At 37.8% G+C, this 9,472-nt stretch overlaps 1 protein-coding gene across 1 annotated transcript in view; it reads right to left on the bottom strand.

Moving 5' to 3' along the window:
* Positions 1–4,856: 4,856 nt before the first annotated feature.
* The window catches only part of CPD (carboxypeptidase D), a 66,221-nt gene continuing 61,605 nt past the window's right edge, over positions 4,857–9,472 (bottom strand). Inside the window, exon 21 of the mRNA XM_019650438.1 lies at positions 4,857–9,009. Within this exon, the coding sequence (XP_019505983.1) occupies positions 8,783–9,009 (227 nt within the window). The 3' untranslated portion in view covers positions 4,857–8,782. The remainder of the gene's footprint in view (positions 9,010–9,472) is intronic.

Raw genomic sequence — 9,472 nt, 5'->3', positions numbered from 1 at the left:
CGCGCGTTCTTCCGCTCTGACGCCGGGGCCGATGGGATACGTGAGCTTCCACAGACACCGCCACCTGGCGGTCAACTCATCCTTTTACACATTTCGGGCAGCGAGATGGAAAATTACAGGTTTAACACCTGTCACTGTCTTTCTGGTCATCATATCCATTCTCCGCGCCCCAAACGTGCATCATCGCCCTCCGGCTGCGCTTATCCCTCTCTCATCAGGGGCCTACCTGGCTGAGATCCCTGTTTACCTCACCTTTTCGCGATGTCTATCTTCAGCCAGCCTCTTTCCCTTCTCAGAGCCAGAGGTTCTTTTCTTCCCAAGACCAACTCCTTCGTCCTACCTGCGCCTGTGCCCCATCATCCCACGATCTCCTACACGTGCTCTTCTCTGCTGGCCACCTTTCCCTCTACCTGCAGTAGTTACAGCTCCAGCCCTCTTTCCTGTCCAGCCACCAGATCTAGAACGTGTGTGCTGCTTCCATGTGCCTCATCTTGTTAAAATCCGCTGTCCAAACCCACCCTTTACAGATACATTCTCACAGTCTACTTGTGTCTACATTTTGCCTGTTCTAATGAAATGTAGAAACCTTACCTCCTGTAAAGGTATTTAAATCACACCTGTCCCTTTACACACTCCCATTTATAATTATCTTTAATATTTCCTCTACATTCACTGAGGACCATATCAGATAATTTTTTTAAAATTGGGGAACAGTGTGTTTTTCCAGGACCCATCAGCTCCAAGTCAAGTTGTTGTTCTTCAATCTAGTTGTGGAAGGCGTGGGGATCGAACCAGCAACCTTGGTGTTATGAGCACTGCCTTCTAACCAACTGGGCTAACCTGCCACCCTCAGATAATGTTTTAATTTTTGCTTTAACTGTCAAACATAATTTATAGAACTCAAAAGAAGAAAAGCCTAGTGTATTTACCCATATTTTACTCTTCGCACTTTTCTTTCTTCCTTCCTAATGTTCCAAGATTCCTTCTTTTATCACTTTCTTTCTGTTGCAAAAAATTCCTTTAACCAGTTTTTAGAGTAGGTCAGCTGGAGACAAATTCTATTAGTTTTTCTTCATCTGAGACTGTCTTGATTTCCCCTTCATTCTTGAAAGATATTGTTGCTGGATATAGAATCTGGGAAATCTGACAGTTTCTTTTTTCAGCACTTGAAAAATGTGGCAATTCCTCCTGGCCTCCACAGTTTCTCATGAGAAATTGGCTATTACTAGAATTGTTTTTCCATTATAACTAAGGCATCTTTCCTCTCTCACTGCTTTCAAAACGTTTTTTTTTCTTTGGCTTTCAGAAGGTTGATTATTGACTGACAACTGAAAAATCTGTAACTCGCATGGGACTATTTTTTTTTCTTGATCTTTCATCATTTTATATTGTCCTTTGATAATAAAAGTAACTTTTCATTCGATGCTGTATATTATAGATTAAAATTTGTAGCAATCATTTGAGGCTCCAGATGGTATCTTCCTCCAGAGACAGCTTACAGCTGCTTCTTGCAGACAGTTCAGGTAGGGACACATTAGCTTAGGCCAGTAAAGGGTGGAACTAAGACCGAGTGGGATTGTTTTGTAAAAATTGGTCTTTTTTAGATGAGACCTTCTAATGGGTAGTCACTCAAGTGTCCTAGTAGAAGCCTATTGAGCAAGTACCCCCTTCCTTGATAGATGCTGAACTCATATTTTCCCGGACCCACTGATACTGCCTACAGCTTCTCCTTGGGTTCTCTGCCTCCTGCCTGGCCTCTCTGCTACTTAGGTGTCTCTCTTATTCACCACTTATGAATCAACAAATACCTCAAAGTGAAACGTTACTATGATGTTCTCTCTCGAACTCCCTTCTGCCCTAGGATCTTGACCCCATAAGTTCTTATTACCTTTGTAGCTCTCCCATTCTTCAAGCAGGTTTTTTTTGGGGGGGTGGGTTGTTTTTTTTTAATACAGCTTTTCTAATTGTTCTTGATGGGAAGGGCTGTTTTAATCCAATCCACTCATAACTGAAAGTAGAACTAAATTCTTATTTCTAATTCACCAGATTATTTTATATTTTCCACATACGCAATCATACCTACCAGTAATGACAAAGGTATTTATCAATAGTCATGTTATTTATATTCTCAGGCATCATGGCTAAGGTCTCTTCTGTCACTATAACAAAGTTTAGGTACTTGAGTGAGGTTTTTGTTTGTTTGGGGAGGGGTTTTAAGTGCTCCAATATTGCAGTTCTCATTTATCTTGCAGGACTCTAAATTCTGTTGGAAGTTGTTTAATGTTTTCCCAGCACTTCCAAAGTATAATTTCACTGTACTCTGGTTTCTATTGTTGGGAGCGAGTCTAATCTCTTAGCCTAACTGCTAATACTTTGAACTTAATTTCTTTTCTCTTACTGCTTTACATATCTTTTTGTCTTCGGTGCTCTTTCACTGATATGTCTAGGTGTGGATGTTTACTTTTTCTTGGTTGGATTGAGTTTCTTTAATATGTGATTGTTAAACATGTTTTTGTCTCATATTAAAACTCCAAATTTTTACCGTTCTTCCTATTTCCTACCTTTTAGTCGCTGTGCTGCCTAAGAGAGAATTTCTATGGATCTTTCTTCTAGTTTATTTTGCTTCTCTGTGTCCAATCTGCCATTACAACTATCCATTTAACTTTAGTTTCTGTACATTTCTAGTTCTATTATTTGATAGTTTTCTGTGATAGTCTCAGACTTATATTTTGTTACTTTTTAAAATGTATTTATTTATGTAGGTGTTCAATTGCTCTGTCATTTGTTTTTTTTACATATTTTTATTGGGGAATTGGGGGATTGGAACAACGCTGGGGAATTGGGGGAAGGGGAACAGACAAGTTGCTGTCCTTTTGTTCTTCAGTCTAGTTGTAGAGGACGTTGCTTCACTGGCCCAAGTTGGCAACCATCATTGCACTCTTCCCAGGTGAGACAGGTCAGTTATCGGCTTCTGGACAGCCGCTCACGGAGGCTGCTGGCTACATACGGTAGCCCATGGCAACCCACTGCCACAGGGGCTGCAGCCTACGCCATCACCGACGACTCACGGCAGCCCAGCTCCAGGTTGAGCTGTTGTTCAGCATTTTAGCTGTGGAGGGCAGTGTCACTGGCCCTCATATGTGGGATCCGAACCAGGGTCCTCTGGCGTCCCAAGCCAGCTCTTAATCAATGCGCCACTCGGCCGGCCCATTGAACATCTTTCTACTCCAAATCTTGCTTGCCTCATCTACATTTGTTTACACTGTAATGGGGAATAGGATTCCATCTAACCCCTACAAAAATGCCAAAGAAATATCATGCTTGCTTTAACATTGTACTGATTAATGTAAGGTAGAAATTGATACAAATTGTGATATAAAGTTACAATTGGGCTTCATATGCTGATTTCTTTGCTTTTACATTGTGGGTAATAATGATGTATATATCTGAGGTTTGCAATAAGTAGCATATTATCAGTTGGCATTCTAACTGCAAGTGAGAATAAGAGACAAAGACCTACATGATGGCATTTATTCATAACTGAGTAGTGTATTAGCACTGAGCTTTGCTGAGAACAATCAGTTTCTAGAAATCTGAAAAACTGAACATAATCAAGATTACTGTTCATGATACAAATCAAAAGGTTCTTGATTCAGTTAAGAGAAAACTCCTGACAAAAATTCAGGAAAATATTTCAAACACTGGGGAAAAAAGAGCCATCATCACTGTTCAGATTTTGCAGCAGTTAATGCTGTTTTCACTGAAGAAGTACAAATACAATCTAATTTTATTTTAAAACAAATCTGAAGCAGTTGGCACAATTTTAAAAACCTTACTGCTATGCTATAGACAATCTACCACATAATGAAAAATTTCATAGCTTTTTTTTCTTTAGTATTCATGTCTCAGGGTTTCTTCTAAATTAAAAAGACCTCCTGTAAACCGATCTTTGTTTGTTCACATACTTGACAAAATAACTTTCTTTCAAAGGGATCAGAAAACAGCAAATGATGCTGGTTGCCATCATCATTCAATTCTGAGTTAAATAGTATGTTGGGCCCTTTGCTAAGATTATTTCATTTAGTTCCCATTACAATCCCATCAGGTATTATTCCTTCACCAGTAGAGAAAATGACACTCAAGATTACGTTAAGAAACTTGTACAAAACAAAGTCACATAGGGAGCAAGTGGCAGAGCCAAGAATCAATCCTAGATTGGTTCAACTCCAAAGTCTATGGTCAAATCTTTACACTATACTTCTTCTAGAGCAGACTTCCTTTTTAGAGGAACCAGTTACTATAGAAGCACAGCTTATTTCCATGTCTATTTCTCTGGTCTGGACTAGGAGGAGTTCCTTGTCAGCAGAGCCCATATTTCCTATGTAACTTTGCTTCCCCAATTCCTATTGGAGCAGCAGTATCAACAAATCACTGCTAAATGAATTCATCACCACTGTGCCGAGGAATGCCATGACAAATTATTCTCACTGGACTCATCTGTTAAAAGGACCAACTCTTTAACAAATGAGTTTAAAATGGGTACATAAACCTTTCAATGGCCAGTTCTGTGATTTTCATTGTAGAATGATTGGACATATGTCAACTGAGCTGGCTACAGACAGAAAGGAGAAATGTGGCTACTATATGATGTGATTATTTCAGAAACATAGTTTTCTTTTGCACCAATTCATGAAGATAAAAACACTCTACAGGTAACACCCTGCATTCCTAGCCTGGCACTATTTTTCTCCTAGTATAGGCAGAAAAGCTAAATACATAACTTTCAAATTGGAACTATACTTTTTTGGTCTATTGCTTTTGAAAAGAGATTATGAGACAAAACACAAAGAAAGACAAACATCATAAAATAACTTTTATACAGGATTAGTAGATCTGTTTACATATAAAAAACAGAAAGGACCTCATTACAGTTAGATTTCACATAAGTTACACAGATTGACTTTTTAAAACTATGAGTCAACTTTGTTTAAAGTCCCCTTTAAAAACTTCATTTTGAAGGCACAGTGCATGAAACAAACAAAAGACTGAAGCACTTGAGATGAATGAGTGTTGGGCACCTCACATAAATAGCTATAGATAGTTCTGGAGTTGGGGAATGTCACTCTGAAAAAAATGGAGAGATGAAAAATTGATTTTTAATCAGAGCATAAAAATATAGTTATGTCATACCTCCAGAAAATCTGCAGCATGGCCAGAATAGAATGCAGCTAGTACACTCCTGTTATGCCATTTTATAAAAGTTATAATCATACATATTTACATAATTTATATCCAGTTAACTCAAAATGGTAGCCTACTTTCAAATTTCATAATGTATTCTGTCAAATCAAAGTCAACTAGGACAGTAGGCTGAAGGTCAATACTGTGGAATTTTAATTATTGCCAAAACACAGAAGAAACGGATATAGGATGGTTTCTCTTTAGGGACTGGAAATCCAAGTTCAGTTGATAATAGTCAGGGCCCTAATCACTGCACCCCTCCCTCCACCCCCAAATCTGCTTTAATTAAAACAAATCGGAAACCCAGTTATCAAAAAGTTGCTAGATAGAAAATCATTGAACATCAACCACAGTGGAATTTTTGTCATAACAATAAAGTTGCTGCTGTTAAAAACAATTCCACAGAGAACCATGACGTAGGGCACAAGTTCAGCATTCATAGCCAAGAAGCCTTTAATATAGCAGTGACAAAACCTGGCACAAGTGCATTTCCGGTGACAAGAGAATAAAAGTATTTACTGCTGAGAATAAATGGAAATGGAGGAACAAGTCATGGTTACTGAGGAACCTGGTGTTAGCTCAGAAACACAATAAGCTCAGGCATAAGTACTACCTTTTATTTATTTGTCAACTCATAATTAGTTTTCAGTTCAATATTCATTAACTCAGCAAATCCCATTCAGGTGAAAGTTACTGAAGATAAACCAATCAATCACACTAGGCCTACTATACATTATGTTTCCTTTCTGGAGGATGACAAAATCCCAAAGCAAATTCCCTCCAATGAGAATTGCAAGCATTCCTCAACTGGATGGATGCCAATCACTACCCAAATGTTCAGCAACATACATCAAAACCAAAGGGTTTTTCCTTCTGAAATTAACTCGAGTTTATCTTTGAACTGCATAATCAATACAAGTACATTTACATAGGCAGACACTTTGCACGTTACCTACTCAATCACTTCGCTTTTATTAAGGAGCTGGGAGAGAAAAAGGCTTACAAACTGATCACCAGGACAAAAAAAAACACAAAACCAAAAACCAAAAACCATGCCTGTGAGTAAAGAAAGGCACAACTCAGGTTTGGGCAAATTCCTTAATACTGTGATACTTACTTGCCTCCATGACTCCAAGGAAATGGAAAGTCTCTAGGAGAAACACTGAAAAAAATGCATTCCCCATCCCATATGGCTTCAATGCCTTACACAGTCAATGTGGTCTAATATTAGATTAGATCCACCAATAAAAGACAAAGCAGGGCAGAGAACACAGTTAGTAGTCATGATCCTGTACATTCACGTTAATAGGTAACATAGGCCGAGAAGGCCATTTTCCAGAACAACGCGTGACATGGAAATTCATTAAAGATTCAAGATTTATAGAATTTGGTTTTCCCTTCAGAAAAATATTATAAAAAGAACTACCTGTATGTTCATTTCTAAAAATATTTTACACATGCTTAAAAGGGGTGGAATCCAGCCACTGTGATGTACAGTTCAAGACGTGTTTAATTCAAGAGAGAAATGAATTTATAAGGCATCCTCTCTAGTGAAGACCTAATTAACTAAAGGCTGTCACATCAACTTTCTTTCATTTCTACCTGCAATGTCTCAAGCAGAGCCAGCCACCCGTAGGCCCTTTGTTGGTTTTCTGACTTTTCATTCTTAAAAAGAAAGCTGAAAAGACCACATTATCCCCTCAAGGGAAATGTGAGGTATTATTAGAAGAAATTAAATCATATATATTTCATTAAGTATTAACACCCCACAAACACCGTTTCATGTATGTGGTGGTAAGAGTGGGGTTGCAAGGGCTCAAAATGTAGAGTTGTTAATACCAGAATGGCTTAACTGTGAACAACCCAAATTTATCACAGATAATCATTAGTAAATGTCATGACTTTGTTATTCCTGCTCAACCAAATCTCTTTTATAAAGCCATTTTGGGTGCATGCCTCACAAAACCTAGTTGAAGGACCCAGGTGGGTGGTAACCACGCCACGGCAAAGCTTTGGGATGATTGATGCATTAATGGATATAGAATACAATTTGAAAGGAGACAGCAAGTTTTTGTTCCCCTGATTAGTATAAATTCAGCAGCAACTTGGCCATTAAAACATTCAAAGGTATTAAACCATTAGATCATTGGTAAGACTCATACTTACAAAAAGCATCACTTCCACTGAATAACATGAAATTATGGACACAAGAAAATGCAAATCTTTCAGGTCTTTTAAATAACCCAACTGGCAGTGAGGATGATACTCTCATCACCCCAGTATTCTATCACACAGCAGTTCATAGTTAACATTTTTTAAAATGGAGGGAGCCATTTTAAATGCTTTCAACTGAACTTTCAACAAAATTGGTTGATCAAAAAGAGACTGTCAAATGAAACATTAGGACCAAGAACCCCATCACTTGCAGAGGTCTCTATGAATAAGACTGACCAAGCTATTTCAATAACAGTATGCTATTACAAGGCATAGGTTTGGGCTGGAGCGTGAAAAGCAGTTATTTTGTGTTCAAATGTAGGTTAAGAATGTGCAAGTAGGTTTCTTCCATACTTCCAGATATTTTCAGTAGAATTCATATCTTCTAGATTGCTGGGTCACCTGAAAACCATTAAGTGTACAACACAGAAAAAGGTTCAAATTTAGGGAATATTAAAGAGTTAAGCATTCCTAGAATAAACTAGTGCTTCACAGATAAAGCAGCAGCACCTATGGGTTTTTACCAAGTTAAAAGATAGGCAACATGTTTTAGCTTTTGTAGATCTCCCTCTTAGCTTCATTCAAAGGGACGTTTAGATCTTTTCAACAAAGTCAACCAGTTCTCCCTTAAAATGGGGATATTTAGAACTTTGCTAAACCTTACAAGAGAGGTAGTGAAATTCTGCTTAGAGCACAGCCTACCGGTTCTGATCTAGCCTTGGAACAGGTAGAAAGCAAATGCGAAAGCCCACTGATTCATTTCCTAACGTTATACATGTTTAAAAATCAACTCAGCCTCCATTAAACCTGAATGATGGGAGAAACTCCAGCTATTTAGTAACTAGAGAAAAGTACTCCTCAGTAGGTTGAGAAAACCTCGAGTTTTAAAGCTTTATGTCAGATTCTGACTGCTGTCCCTGCCTTAATGTTTCTGGATTCTTTTGGCCATTTAAAATAAAGAAAAAAGCTAAGCCACTAGTAAATGCCTGATGTGCAAAATACAACATCCACTAGTTGGCTTTTTGTAGTTATAACATAAGCTCCAAACAGCTTATCTTAAATTAAAAAGAAAAACAAAGTGGCTGTCCCATCTCTGCTGCATAAATAGAAAGCAGATTTTTTTCTAAAAACGGTAAAAGTACTTTTAAGGAGGGGAAGTTCAAAACTGCCAGCCAAACTCACAGAGAATACAAATTTAGCAAGTTAACTTCCCAAAGCTCTTTGAAGAAGCAAGAGAGTCTTTCTTCTTAATGCAGTGTCCTCCCAAAAGGAACTGTAATTTTGCTTGGTACGTATGCTGGGAGATATGCAAGGTGTGCATTTCATTTCAGTGTTTGCTGGAATATAATGTTTCCTCTTCAGTGTCCGTTTCATCCTGGAACTCATGGCTTAAGAGGGACTTCTTGGAGCCGGTTGACATCATGCGAATTTCATCTTCATACTCATCATGATGCTGCCTGAGCCGATGAAAGCCATCCTTGTGTCTGTTAGACTTGATTGAGCAGATGCACCAAATAATGCAAGCTGTTAGGATCAATGCCGACATGGTGGCACCTGACAAACAAAACCACTACATGAATGGTGTTTCTACTTTCAGGATATAAATAAGCAGCTTCTTACAATGGCACTTCTAATAATACTCCCTTCATTTATTTTCTTTTTATTTTGTGTATTCAAAACAACCTTTCATTATTACAAAAGCAGTACATTTATAGTATACAAAATTAGAGTAAGAGAGAGAAGCAAAAATACTAAAAACCCAAACCAAAACCCTCATATTTCTGTTACCGCAAGATCATTTTTAACAACCCTCGTGCCTATTTTCCCAGATTTTTCTTTAAGTATGTGTGTGTGTATATATATATATATATATTTTTTTTCTTTTATCACAATGAAATCAAACTGTTACTGTTCTACAACTTATCAATGACTTCTTTTCCTTTCCAGTAAATTTTCATCTCAAAGCCTCTCATTTATTTAAAATATTTGTACATAAGTTTATCAGAATTAGAGTCTT

Source organism: Hipposideros armiger, unplaced genomic scaffold, assembly GCF_001890085.2.
Source record: "Hipposideros armiger isolate ML-2016 unplaced genomic scaffold, ASM189008v1 scaffold_141, whole genome shotgun sequence".
Taxonomy (NCBI): Eukaryota; Metazoa; Chordata; class Mammalia; order Chiroptera; family Hipposideridae; genus Hipposideros; species Hipposideros armiger.
The sequence above is the reverse complement of the archived record's forward strand: the minus strand, read 5'-3'. Positions and strand labels throughout refer to the sequence as shown.